The sequence below is a fragment of the Lynx canadensis genome, chromosome B2, assembly GCF_007474595.2.
Source record: "Lynx canadensis isolate LIC74 chromosome B2, mLynCan4.pri.v2, whole genome shotgun sequence".
Classification (NCBI taxonomy): Eukaryota; Metazoa; Chordata; class Mammalia; order Carnivora; family Felidae; genus Lynx; species Lynx canadensis.
The window spans coordinates 137,392,417-137,407,592 of NC_044307.1; the positions used below are offsets into that span (position 1 = coordinate 137,392,417).

The window sequence follows — 15,176 nt, forward strand, 5'->3', positions numbered from 1 at the left end:
TTCCTGTAGTAGCTGAGTGACCTTGAACAAGTTAGTTAATCTCTTGGGGTCTCAGTTTCTGCTTCTATAACATGGGAGTTACAATGACCTGACTTGTCAGTTTTGATGTTTAGATGAGATAAAGGGCTAAAGTCATCTGGCGTGGTGCCAGGTCTAAGCGGACCACATGGCCAATACTGCTGGCTAGTCCTTGGGCCCAAGGGCATTTTTTAAAGAGGAAAATCTGAACAGGCCGACTTAACATGCACATCTTTGATTTCTTTTCCTGCCCTGCCTCATGGAGATGCTTCCTATGCATCCAACTTCATTTTTAAAAATTGTGATAAAACATACATAACATGAAATTTCCCATTTTAATCGTTTTCAGTTGTACAGTTCAATGGTATTTAGTTGTTCACATTGTTGTGTAACTATCACCACTGTCCATCTCCAGAGCTTTTTCGTCATCCCAAGTGGAAACTCTGTACTCATTGCACAATAAAGTCCCCATTTCCCCCTTCCTATAACTTCTGATACCTTTTGTTCAAGTTTCTGTCTCTATGAATTTCCTTAGTCTAAGTACTTTACATTTAGTTGAAATCATACAATATATGTCCTTTGGGTCTGGCTTATTTCACTCAGCATGTCTTTAAGGTTCATCTGTGTTGTAGCATGTATCCAAATTTTATTTCTTTTTAAGACTGAATAAAATTCTGTCGTATGTATGTACCCTATTTTTTTTATCCATTTATCTGCCAGTGGACATTTGAGCTGTGAATAATGCTACTGTGACCGTGGGTGTGCAAATATCTGTTTGAGTCTGTGCTTTGAGTTCTTTTGGGCATATACCTAGAAATGGAATTTCTGGATCCTGGGATCTCCAACTTCATTTTGACATGCCTCCCAAGCTTTGGGACTACATTTATAATAGTTTGTTGGGTAGTTGTGCTTGTTGGTGTGCTACTGAAATCTCAAATATCACATGTTTAAAATTTTTCCACATCTCTTCTTCCCACCCCACTCCCTGATCAGATCCTCTTTTTTGATTAATGTTAAGAATAACTTTTGAGACATCCTGGCACAAGCCACCAGAATCTTTGACCTCCTTCTCCTCCCATTCCTCCTTCTCTAGCCCTAAGAATTTGGCAAAGCTACGTCAAGCTTTTTTACATCTTCTCTCTGCCTTGCCCGCTCTACTACTCAGAGATGATTAATGCATAGCTTGGTTTTTTTTTCCCCTTGGCATTACCTTGAATGTTTTTAATCCTGCATTTTCTACTGAAAATCAATACTGATTTTTATTAAAAATTCTTTGGAACTCTCATGTCTACAACGAGTTCTCTTAGGACCAAGTCTTGCCCTTGTGGGCCTGAGTTTTGGGGTCCTGAGGTGTGGCAGCCATCTCTTTATTTGGGACCATTGACTTCTCAGTCATTACTTCTTTCATAGAACTCCAACCTGCCCCGCTTGGGAGGCCTGTGCTCCAGATGGGATTGGGTGGGGGGGGAGACAACACAGAGCTTTGGCAACGTTTCATTTTGTTCAGATAACAAATACTTGCTGAGCTCCACTGTGTGCCTGAGAATGTGCTGGGCACAGGATTAATGGTGATAAATGAGACAGGTGTAGTTCATCCCTTGTCAAACTTAAAGTGACCTGGGGATTGTGACAAACAGCTAAAGTCCAATGTAGTAAGCACTGTGACAGGATAAAAGCTAGGCATCATTGGAGGGCAGAAAGGAATCCCAGAGAAATTGACGTCTCGATTGACACACCTGAAAGATTAGTGGGAGTCACTTGAGCCAAGAGTAGGAAAAGTCTGTTTCCACAAGAAGGAACTGTGTGTGCAAAGTCCTGGGGCTCAAAAGGAGCATGGTTGAACGGGAGGACATGCTTAGAACTTAGAGACTGGTAAGAGATAAGGCAGGAAAGGAGGTTGATCAGGAACAGCTTGGTAAGTTGTTTTAAGGCATTTTGATTTTATCCTTAGAGCTTTGAGGAGCACCAGCATATTAAAGCAGGGTAGCGCCATGGCAGTGTACGATTTTAGAAGAACCCCCTGGCAACACAGTGGGCAATGGTTGGCAGGGGAAGGTGGGAGGCAGGGGGTGGCTTAGTGGGCTGTTGCGATAATGGGGACTGGAGATGGTATGAGCTGTGGGTAGGGATGGTGGGCCCAGGAAAAATTGCTTTTGCTTTGAAAAGGAATTTAAAAATAATCGATCTGATTAGTGTGTGCACGCATGTGAGTGAGGAGGAGGGTAGAGAATCTTGAGTAACACCACGTCTCAGGCTGTGTGGTGTGGTGGCAGATAGGAAGACATTGATGAGGAAAGATGATTGACGGTTGTGTTTGGGACACATTCATTTTGACGAGACTGTGAGAAAATCAAGTCTCCGTGGACCGTGGGCAGGTAGGTGTGTGGGTGGGAAGCTCAGCAAAGAGATTTGGTCGGAGATGTCTGCCAGAATATGCTGAGGGGAAAATATGCTGTGTGGCAAAAGGAAAGATAGACAGTGTTAAATTCCCCTCAGACTACTGCTTGGGTTTTTTGTTTTATTTTATTTTGTTTCGCTTCATTGAAACCTAAGTGACCAAATTATGAGATATTTAAAGTGTTCATTGTGATGATTTGATATACCTTGTGAAAAGATTCCTTCCACTGAGTTAACACATCCATTACCTATTTACCTTGTGTGTGTGTGTGTGTGTGTGTGTGTGTGTGTGTGTATGTGTGTGTAGTGAGAATGTAAGTTCTACTTTTTGAGCAAATTTCACTGATAACAATACATTGTTATCAACTGTAGTCACCATGTTCTACATCAGATCCTCAGACCTTATTCTTCTCAAGACTCCACACAAGTGATACCATGCAGTATTTGTCTTTCTCTGTATGGCTTATTTCACTTAACATAATCCCCTCCAGGTTTATCCACGTTGTCCCAAATGATGGGATTTCTTTATTTTTTAAGGGTGAATAATACCCCAATATATTTATATAAAGACCACATTTTCTTTGTTCATTTATCTGTCAGTGAACACTTAAGATTGTTTCCATACCTTGGTGATTATTAATAATGCCTCTATGAACGTGGTAGTACATATATCTCTAATGATTTCATTTCCTTTGGGTAAATGCCCAGTAGTGGAACGGCTGGATCATGTGGTAGTTCTATTTGTGATTTCTTGAGGAGCCACCATATTGTTTTCTGCAATGGCCGCACCAGTTTACAATCCACCAACAGTACCTCGTCACTTGCTTGTTTTAATTTGGTCTGTTTTATGTTTCTTTTCAATCACTGACGATGGGTCATTGCTTATTTTTGTAACTGGCAAATGGAGTCTTTCTATGTGGTGGTAACGATGCAAAAACAGCTGCTACTGATGGAGAGAAAAACAAGAAGGAAAGGAAAAACAAAAAGTCGAGAGGAAGAATCCCAGAGAAGTGTGAGAAAAAGCTGTGTGTGAGCTCATCTGCTGGCCCAGGAGCTATGGGTGGGCCTGGTGGCTCCTGCTCCCGGACGACTCTCCTTTCGCTCCTCTAGCTTTCTGCTTAGGGTTCATTCATCTCCGCTTCTCTCCACTTACAACTATTCAGACCCCACATTAGTGCAAAGGCTTTATCTTTATTTTTTTGATGGGCAACAAAATAGTGATAATTTCTCCAAAACTTCACCTGAGCCTAACATCTTGGCTTTGGCTTTTTGCGCTTCATCCAGGTCTGTGGGAAAGGCACCTTGGGGCTCATCTGGTCACAGGTACAGGGAGCTCTTTAGGGTCCTCAGTCTTTTTTTTTTTTTTTTTTTAATTAGCTCTCTTACAATAGGATTTTCATAGGCATTGTTTTCATAAGAGTAAATAATAACATGTAAAATGAAGTTTCTTCTTAAAGAAACTAAAATCGATTGCTTTAATTACATACCTTTACCAAGTTATCCTCAGGGAACAAAAAACTACCTTGTGGTTTTCCTTCTTTGATGTAAGTTGAAGACGTGCAAATAGTTGTTAATGGTGTTTGGTTCAGAAGAGTTTGTTTTAATTGTATATATCAAATATATTACCTCTTCGTTTTTTTTTTCATGTTGCCAATTTACCAATTCTAAATTTTAACGTAGTTGGGGGCAGGAGAAAATCCATTTTGTCCCCAGAGGCTTGTATTACAAACCTGATTCTGCTCTGCACCTACTTCTTTTCTTGTTAAGGGATGAATTCAATTGCACAAATCTAGCGTCTTTTATCTGTTAAACATGTCAGTTCAGGAATTTCACTTGGTTCTATAAAGATACACATCTACAATGGATGACCAATGCAAATACAACATTCAGCCAATTGGCCTCTGACCTCATTCAGCTCTCCTGTCTTCTGGCTTGCAAAACAACCCTTTTTGGGAGGAAAGTGAATCAAAGTTAATTCTTGGTTTGAATGATCATCGGCTGTTTTCTTCTGAGGCTTAAATGTAACCTCATTTTTTTTGGTGTTAAAGCGTGTACTGCATAAACATCATAGGAAACCAAACACTGAAAGTTTCCTTGAGGTATCAGAAATCTGCACCTTTTGCTTAAAGTTAACATCTGTCTAGGTAAATTTCATTTCTGGTTCTATTATTTCCTCAGTTTGTCCCGGTTAATGAAGGCAATTCTAAACACAATAATTGTGCCTGGATATTTGAGGCAGTGTGTGGTCTCCTACTAAAGTTGTCAGTTTACAATTTTTCTGTCTAGTTTGCTAGTTCCTATATACAAAAGAAGAATGTACATGTTAATTTTATCTGAAGCCTGTGCACGTAGCAATTTTTATAATGTATGTCTAAAGATGAAGCACCAAGTTTAATGAGACCAGCGTTTCTTGTTAAAGCCCCACCCACCCTATTCTACTTGAGATTGGCCCTTCAATTGAATAAAGAACAAAGAGTTCTGTAGTTAAAACATTTCACTGCAGGGACGCCTGGGTGGCTCAGTTGGCTAAGCATTAATTAGACTTTTCATTTGTGCTCAGGTCATGATTTCCTGCTTCCTGGAGCCCCGGATCAGCTTCATGCTGATAGCGTGGGATTCTCTCTCTCCCTCTCTGTCTGCCCCTCCCCCACTCTCTCTCAATATAAATAAATAAACTTACAAAAAACCCACACAATATGTCACTGCTTGTTGCATCTTGCCTTTAGTGAATGGGAAAGTGGAGACACAGATGATCTGAATTACAGGGTGTGATATTTCCTCATTTTTTTCTTTGAGAATGGGAAACATTTTAAAATAGTGCATGTCATCTCCATAGTCTAAATTCAGGTGTAAGAATTTACACTTCTATACATGGACTTCTTCATAAAACCATGGCAATATTTATTAATTTGTGGAGTTTAATGTTCTGCACAGTATAAACCAGACTGCTTTTGAGGGATAAAGACATGGACATGACCTCTGAATCTTAGAGCAGAAACTTCTTGTGGGCAATTGGGTGTATGTCCCGAGAACTCAGAGAAGAGTTGGGCTGCGTATAAATCTGTGAGTCATCTGCATTTATGATAAGGGAAGCTGTAGCCGTGGAATAGATTCTCCTGTGAGAATTTGGAGTCATAAGAAGGGCCTGACATTGAGCCCCGTGCAGATTAGCTTAATGTTGGTTGGAGTGCATCTGCAAATAACACTGGGAAGCCATGTCCTGAGGGGTAGGAAGGACACGGGAATGTTTCGTTTTATGGAAGCCAAGGGAAAAGCATGCTTCAGGAGGAAGGGAGGAATTGTCAGGTGCTTCTGATAGGTCAAGTATGATGTGGGCTGAAATACCTGTTGACTTCAGTAATAGGAGTCATTGGTGATATCAGGATTTAAGCGGCTTTTGTGGGACAGCTAAGGGAGAAAACAGGCGTGGGTTGAGCCATGCAGGAGAGGTGAGGACAAAGCAGACCTCAGGTGTGTAGATGTCTCTGAGGAGTTGAACTAAGAAGGGGTAGGATGTAAGATGGAAGTTTGAGAGTGATGTGAGGTCACGGGAGCCCTTTATTGTGGGACAGAGTCACACGTGATGAACATGAATGAGAAGCAGTTGAGCAATAGGGAGTCAGTCAACAAGAGGGAAAAGAAAGAGGATTAATAAAGAAAGAGGATTAATAAACGGTAACAGCAACAGTATTTATTGAGTGCTTACCACATCCAGGGCACTGGTAAACCCTTGACATGTAGTCTCACATTTAATTCTTAGAAAAATGCCACATAGTGGGCACCATCATTTTCTCTAGGCGAGAGAGGGGTAAGTGAGACCTGGAGATGTTAACTAATACACTCAGTGTCCTCCAGCCAGTAAGTGACGGACTAACTTATCAACTTAAGGACTGAACTTGGCCGCCACCCCAGCTCAGCACCCTGGACTGGAATTTAGGCGTTCCGGGCCGCATTTGAATACCTACCTAAAGATTCTTCCAATTATACCGTAAGAAAGGCCACTTTGAAACTGTCTGAAAGTTCCAACAGTTTTATTTTGACAATTTTAGCTAGTGGCCTGAGTCCAAAAAAAAGAAAAGCCTTTGTTGAGAAAGTGTGTGAGTGTACATAAAACCTTGTGCCTCCAAATATCAACTGTATGAACTGAAGGTGACTTTTGCCCAAAGAACTCCGGAAGTGATTGGCTGAGACAAAAATCAAGTCTCGGGGAGTTTTTTCCCACACTTTGAGAAGGGCAGGAAAAGGATGCATGCGAAGTCGCAACGCAAGTGAGTGATAGGAAAACAGGCAGCTTCTCTGTCGATTCTGACTGGCTCTGTTTCCTGAAATAATGTGAATTCTGTTCTCTTGCTCTTACTAGGACATAATGACTACATGTGTCCAGCTACCAACCAGTGCACGATCGATAAGAACAGGAGGAAGAGTTGTCAGGCCTGCCGGCTCCGGAAGTGCTATGAAGTAGGCATGATGAAAGGCGGTAGGTACCTGCCAGCCAGGGTGCTTGCCTGCCGGGGGAGTGCATGCCTGTCGCCCAGCACTGGCTGTTTCTCTTCTCTTCTCTTCTCTTCTCTTCTCTTCTCTTCTCTTCTCTTCTTTTCTTTTTTTTTCTTAAAAAAGTTTAAATGTGTATTTATTTACTTAGAGACTGAGCACAAGCCGGGGAGGAGCAGAAAGAAAGAGAGATAGAAGCCCAAGCAGGCTCCACGCTATCAGCGCACGTCCCCATGGGGGGCTCGAACTCACGAGCCATGAGATCAGGACCCGCCCCGAGATAAGAGTCGGATGCCTAACTGGCTGTGTCACGCAGGCGCCCCTGGCTGTTTCTGTCCCAACAACCCTGGCAGTGGAGTTTTCTCCCTTCTAATTAGTTGTTTCCTAGTTCTATTTTTCATTGCAACAGAAGTCTTTTTTATGACATGCTTTTTTTTTTTTTTTTGTAAAAAAAATAGAAACTGACTGGAACTGGAGATTCTAAAATGCCATTTTGTGTTTTACATTTTGCATGTAAATACTTATATTTTAAGTCAGAGGGGTGTGGGAGGTGGTGGTGGAAGGAAAGGAAGCCTGCTCAGGGAATTATGCTCGAAGTATTTTCCAGTGATTGTTTCTATTGCTAACGTTAGAAAACGGTGTCTGAGAATAGGTCTTCCCTAAACTGAGACTTGTCAATGTGAAAGCTAAATAGCTAATGTATAATCTTCCAATCTCTTAACATCCCTCAGGGAATTTAAGTTTCAGTCAAAAGATAGCTTTCTCCTTCAGAAATGGACTCAACCAGCAACTGCTATAACCTTAGCACCTGGCATGGTACTGGGAGCAGCACCTCAGGAATGAATCCTGAGCGCTAACAAATCATGTGGCACTCAGGATTTGTGCCTGTGTGCTTGTGTCTTTGTGGCAATGGCTGTGTGTGTGTGTGTGTGTGTGTGTGTGTGTATTTGTGGTTTTCTGTCCCCTCTTGTATCCAGTCTTCCAGTTTTGTTTTATGGGAATCCAGTGTCTGGTTTTGGGGGTATAAGGTGCTCCATTGATGTGGTTGCCTGATTGATCTTGTCTTCTTGGGGATCCAGCCTTGAGGAACACAGATGCTAGTCTTGGGTAGCCTTCAAGGTACTGAGAGAGAACAGATAAAAAATGCGTAATTAAAGTCATGGCATATTCAGTGTTTTAGGAGGATACAAAGGGGGAGAGGGGCCTATGATGTGGTTGCCTGCTGTCATAGGGGAAAAGCTTTCTGAAGGAGACGAGATTCGGGATGGGTTAAGGAGAACAGAGATACAGTGAAAAAGAATAGAGATTGTGCAGATAGAGGGTGGCTAACCTTTAGCTCATTAACACTTGGATGAAGGAGGAAGCAGGAGAAAGACCAAGAACTTGGTGGGTAGGAATCTTACCATCGAAGATTCCTGAGTTCCATGGTCACAAACAAGACTGCCAGGTTGGGATTTTAAATACAGCATTTGGAATAAAGTCTCTTGATGAACAGATGAAATGTTGAATTTATGCATTGTATGAGCTGTGACTATATGTCTTGAATGTCTGATAAAGCAGTTTTAATTCAAAGGGTAATTAATTCTAAGAATTTAACAGCCACATTCTGAAAGTGACACTTTGAGTCACAAATGGATTAAATATTTAAGGAACTCATCTTTCTTTGTACCATTAGAGAATTAGTCAGGCTTAATAAAAAGCTTCTTAAGGTAACTTGATAAGTGACAGGAATATAACATCTACATGTAAAAAGTAAAAAGTTTAATTTGAACCAGTAGAGTCCAAATTTAATGTGCTTTCTTGGCAACGTCAGGTAGATTAAGCCCAGCCTCTTCCTTTCTCTCTGAAAGCTGCAGTAATCAATTTGTGAATATTTCCAAAGCATGTTTTCCCTTGAGAGTACCCATGCATTGACCCCACTTCATAAAAACAATTCTGTCTTTCCTAATTTATATCCAGATACGGTCTGGCTGCATAAACATAAATTATGTATACTCATTTGTAGTCTGACAAAAATCTTAATATGCAAAGACATAATAAAAGTCTTCCCACCGTCGTCAGATCCAACTCTAGATAATCTGACCGCACCTCGCTGGTCTGCATGTGCATGCATCTACTCATACATGTGTATTTATGACCGAAATCTGTATGTGTGTTAGTTTGCTGCTGTATTAGTTTGGTTGGCCTGCCTTGACAAAGTCTATAGCCAGGGGGTGGGAGGGTGGGGGGCGGTTTAAACAACAAAATTAATTTTCTCACAATTCTGGAGGCTAAAAGTCCAAGAAGAAGGTGCTGGAAAATTCAGCTTCTGATAAGACCTCTCTCCCAGGCTTTCTGATAGTTGCCTTCTCACTGCGTCCTTTTCTCTGTGGGCACAGACATGGGGGAAGCATTCTGTGGTATTGTCTCTCTTCTTATAAGGGTGTCTGTCCTACTGGGTTAGGACCCCACCTTTATGGCCTTATTTAATCTTTGAGTACTTCCATAAAGGCCTTATTTCAAATACAGTCGCATTGCAGGTTGTGACTTCAACATATGAATTTTGGTGGGAAATAATATATATTTATAAATATATGTCATTTCAAATATATATTATTTATATATATGATATTATTTATATCTGATCTGTAACAGCTGCTCTATCAAAATACTATACACCTGATGGCTTAAACAACAGAAATGTATTTTCTCACAGTTCTGGAGGCTGGGAAGGCCAGGGTGAGGGTGTCAGAGGTTTCGTCTCATCTGAGGGTTTTCTCCTTGGCTTGAAGATGGCCGCCTTCCCACTGTGTCCTCTCATGGCCTTTTCTCTGTATTCACACATCCCTGGTGTTTTCCCTTCTTCTTATAAGGACACCAGCCTATTGGATTAGACCTATCTATATGACCCTATTTAATCTTTATTATCTCTTTAAAGCCTCTGTGTCCAAATACAGTCACATTCTAAGGTACTGGGGTTGGGACTTCAACATAAACTTGAGGGGGGACGGGAAACAAAACTCAGTACTTAATATCTCAGAGGGATTTCTCAGTGGTTATTCAGTATCTGTCTACATATAATAAAAACATGTGTCTTTCTGGCAGTTTGTATACATATGTAAGTTTTATGCCAAGCTTTAAAGTTGTAAAATTATAGGCTGTGCAAACATTCCACTTTAATTATATGTGTAAAGTGTTTACCTTTATAGCAATGTAATTTATTGTATTTTCCACAACATGGAATACCACACACATAACCTCATGACACCTTGTATAACAACTCCCCAAATCCTACTGAAGACTTAATTTACAACTGGAAGTACAATTATAACTATAAAATTTGAAATTACTTATAAAAACAGCTGTGACTAAATAAATCTTTACAACATTTCCTACTGGTTTCATAAGAATCCAGCTTCTTAACCAGACTTGACACCAATTAGAATATTGAATTTCTACATATGACATAAAATAATTAGTTTCAGATAAAAGAGAGAGAACCCTACACCTACCCCCTATTTTTTTTAGCAAGACTGAAAAAATTTACTGAAATGTTCTAAAGATCTGAAAGAGTACATGATTTATCTACATGAGGAAATTATTTGAATTCCTTACGATGCCTACTTTACCCTGAAAATCCCGACATCATTATTAGATTTGGTTCTGAGCCAAGGTAGTTCAGTAACGTGCAGGATTGAAAAAATTTTTTAAAATGTTTATTTATTTACTTTTGACAGACAGAGAAAGAGCACAAGTGGGGGAGGGACAGAGAGAGAGAGAGGGAGACACAGAATCTGAAGCAGGCTCCAGAGTTGTCAGCGCAGAGCCCGATGTGGGGTTCGAACTCACAAACTGTAAGACCGTGACCTGAGCTGAAATCGGATGCTTAACCTACTGAGCCACCCAGATGTCCCAAGATGCAGGATTTAAGATGTGCTTTAGGGGATGCATTTCCCCATCTTTGTGCACATGCTAGTTTCTCTGCCTCAGTTGCATTTTCCTCCTCACCTGTGCCCCTCCCCTTCAACCTTAGAAGGCAGATTAAATGTCTTTTCTTCAGGGAGGCCTTCCCTGTTGCCTCACGCTGGGTTAGTTCCCGGTGTTCAACTTTGATAGCAAATAGCTCTTCTCTAGTTACTGTAATTATTATTGTTAGCTATTCAACAACTGGCCATAAACTCCATGATGGCAGGGACTCTCTCTCTGTCCTGTTTACTGAGCTAGGACATAGCAAGTCACAGAATAAGTGTTCAAGATGGATGACTCAATTCACTTAAACAGTTACTTGTTGAGAGCTTCTTAAAAAAATTTTTTTTTTCAATTTAAATTTTAGTTAGCATGCAGTGCAATATTGGTTTCAGGAGTAGAATTCAGTGATTCATCACTTACATACAACTAGAGTTTCTTATGCGTGAGCTATTATGGAGACAGCAAACATAATTCTAAGGTACTGGGGTTGGGTCTGGGGAAGGGAAGACTCAGTCCCTTCCACCAGTGTCCTGTCTTTTCGGTACAAATAGGACATTTGCATATGAAGTGGCAAAAAAGCCAGAAGACAAGTTGAGATTGGGTTGGAAGCTGAAGATGAGAATGGTCAGTGGAAGTTCAAAGCTTTAGCCAGCCTCTCCTGGGTTAGTCCGACCCAGCATATTACTCAGACCACCTGACTCCCAAGGGGTACAATTGTTATCAAAGAATCTGCTATTCTAGTGTGTTTTGTGGAAAGAGGGGAGGCTTCAGAGTTGGATTTCCTGGTCTAAGTCCTGCTGCTCTTCAGACTTGCTGAGCAATCCTGGTATAGTCACTTTGATGAGCTTCATTAGCCTCAGATGTAAAATAAAAATAATTTCTACTTAACAAGTTTGTTACAAAAATTGCAATTCATAACATATGAAAGTACTTTATAAATTTAAAGTACCACACAAGTGTTAGCTATTATCTTTTCTTTTTTCTTTCTTCCTCTCTCTCTCTCTCTCTCTCTCTCTCTCTCTCTTTTGTTGTTGTTGGAAAAAAGAGAATGGCAGTTTCATCACTTGTCATGGGAAATGAATATCTAATTCCTTTGCGGGGAATAAAAACCTGGCTCAGCCACATCTGCCTTTTCTTTTTTTTTTTTCGTTTTGGAGTCACACATTGGATAGAGCTTCATGTGGAGTGAGATTTGTTGTGTTTTTCCTTTGGTGATGTCAGAGATTTATTACACAAACCCGTTAAAATTCTTTTCTCACAATAGACTCAAAATGTGTTGGTGGCACGGTTTTCATTTTCCACATTGAAAAAGGAAAAGAGGAAATTGGCACACAGAAATTAATTGATGGAGGAAATTAATTGGTAGACATGCACTGCCGATTCTGGTTGAAGGGGAGTGGGAGATACAGGCTTTCGGTTATGGAATGAATAGGTCACGGAATAAAAGGCACAGCAGAGGGAATAGAGTCAGTGATATTTTAATACCGATGTATGGTGACAGATGGTAGGTATATTTGTGGTGAGTGTAGCATAATGTATAAACTTGTCATATCACTTTGTTGTGCACCTGAAATTAATGTAACATTGTGTGTCAGCTGTACTTAAAAAAAAGAAGAAATTTGAAATAAAGTAATATTGACTAGTCTTTATTTTGATAACGATGTTATAGTTTGATTTTGAGAACTATTCCAAGACAATAAATAAATTAAATAAGTTGTTACAATTTAGAAGTGAAAAGATACTAATAATATAGATGGGGAGATACCTGTTATATGTCCAAAATAACTCAAAAGCCCAATGAAGAATTGGAAAATAAAATATTTCCTTGTTGCCTCAGGTTAATATTTCTCATCATGAGTTACTATAATTCGTTGTCTTGAAGGGATAAGCTCCCACTCCAGGAAATTAGGTTTCCCTTAATCCTACATTGGCTATCTTTTACCAAGAGTAATTGACTGATTATTAATATGAATGATGGTAGAACCAAATCAATGAATTGAGAATGTAAACGTGAGGTTCTTTCTTGGGATTGTCCAGTAATTCTTGTGAGAATTGTAACTGCATGTGAATTGAGGATTTTACAGAAGGCAGGGTTAGGGCTTCCTGTTTAGGGTCTGATTTAAGCAAAATGTTAAAGAAAAGCTAGCTGCTCTTGACCAAAGAGATTCTGCACGTTTTAAGCAACGGATACATATTTAAGCACCTATATATTTATATTTTAAGTACCTTTATCTTTATGCTATTAAAATATTATTTTACTAAGGCATATCATGATGTTTAATTTATTCAAGATTTCCCCCATATGATCATTTTTCATTTACAGACAAAGCAATATACTGAATTAAGTCCTTGAATCTATATAGGACCTTAAAGATGACAAATTCAGTGCTTTGCAACATTTAAAGCAATCAAATGCTTCTACCAGCCGTAGAAGTCTATAAGACTTACAGACATCAGTCTATAAGACAGATGAAAGCTGATTTGGCATAGACTCTCTTCCCTCAGTTTGGTGTTCCTGAGAGACCTTCTAGGAACCCCAGGGCGCGAAAAAACACAGTTTGCAAACCATGGATCTAATCTAACTCCTTCATCTGCTAGGTAAGAAACCTGAGGCTAGAAAGATTAAGTGACTTGATCAAAGTCTTGGAACTACCTAGCAGAAGAATTGAGCCTAGAATTCTAGATTCAGAGTTCTTTCTTTTTTCCAGCACACCTGTTTATAGTAAGTACTCCATGCTGCCACTCACATTTAACATGAAAAATAATTGACTAAAACTATGGGTGGCATATCACTAAGTTAAGGTACGCAAACACATACACATACTCCAGACAGAAGAAATCCAGAGAAAAGAACCCACCTTGTTCTATTCTTCTAGAGAACATGGTGATACTAAGACTTCAGTGATCTGTTGACCTGGGGAGCTAAGATCATTGGGCCTGCCAAGTTCATAGCTAACTTATGAATAGCTGCCTCTTTCTGCTCTAGCAGTGGTGGAAGCAGTGGCAGTAGTAGGGGATGTGGAGTGTGTCGGGACTAACTCTGAATTTAGAGAAAAGAGGAGGTGGGTAATGACAACATTGGAATCCATTAGTTTAGCATGAATGGGGAAAATGAGATGACAAGTCGTTCTATCCAAACACTGGTAAAAATGAAGCGATGTCCTGATACATTGTGCTCTCAGCTGCCTAATAGGGGTGGAGGCAGGTCAGCATCTGTGGCTATTTAGTTCAGTTGGGTGAAATCTGATGGCAGGTAGCCCAGCACTGCCACGCCTATAAGAACCATGCTGCCTTCAGGTCTCTTGATGGAGACAGAACAGCTTCCTTACAGATTTGGCAGAGTATGATGGGATCAGCTCACTTTGAAGATGGATGCCCTACTGACTACACCAACCCAGACTGCTTTTGTCAGGGTTACCAACGACTTTCACGTTTCTAGATCCAACACACAGTTCTCAGTACTCATCTTGACGAGTTAGCAGCTTTTGACACAGTAGATAATCCTCTCCTCCTTAATCTACTTTCTTTACTTGGCTTCCAAAACCATATACTCTTTTAGTTTTCTTCCTTCCCCAGTGGTCACTCATTTATAGGTCTTTGTGTGTTTCTCATCATCTTTTCTGACCTCTTAATATTGGAGTGGCCCAGGGTTTATTTAGTCCAGGGACCTCTTCTGTTCTCTGTCTCAACTCCTTTTTGGTATCGTCTAGTCCCAGGGCTTTAAGAAGGGCACTTGTTGGGATGAGCACTGAGTATTATATGTCAGTGATGAATTACTGAATTCTACTCCTGAAACCATTATTACACTAGATGTTAACTGACTTGGATTTAAGTACAGTTTAAAAAAAGAAAAAAAATACCATTTATATGTTGACGACTCCTAAATTTATACTTCCAACCCTAAATGCAACTGCTCATGTGACTTCCTCATTTGGGTATCTGATAAACATCTCCCAACTCCATTTGGTCAAACTCGAATCCCCTATATATTCCCTCGAATATGCTTTATCTTCAATCTTTCCCGTCTTAGCTAATAACTTCATCTTTTGAATGGCTTATGCCAAAACATTTGGGTCATCCTTGACTCTTCTCTTTTCCTCATACCTCACATTCAGGAAGCTATGGTGGCTTTTCCTTCAGATACTCTCAGAATCTGACCACTTCTCACCACTTTTATTGTTGTCATGCTGGTCTAAACCACCATCGTCTTTCTCCTACTTTATTGCTGAAGCACTACCTGCTTTTTCCCTTGCTTCCCTATGGTCTGTTCCCCCTGCAGACACATTAAAAGTGGAAATCAAATCAGACCACTTCCCTTCTCA

The 15,176-nt window shown here is 40.2% G+C and overlaps 1 protein-coding gene across 4 annotated transcripts in view; it reads left to right on the forward strand.

Moving 5' to 3' along the window:
* Positions 1–15,176, forward strand: part of ESR1 (estrogen receptor 1) — a 281,456-nt gene that overhangs the window by 69,549 nt on the left and 196,731 nt on the right. For all 4 annotated transcript variants that reach the window (XM_032593265.1, XM_032593266.1, XM_030316608.1 and 1 more), the window contains exon 4: positions 6,776–6,892. In XM_032593265.1, coding sequence (XP_032449156.1) covers positions 6,776–6,892 — 117 coding nt within the window. The remainder of the gene's footprint in view (positions 1–6,775; positions 6,893–15,176) is intronic.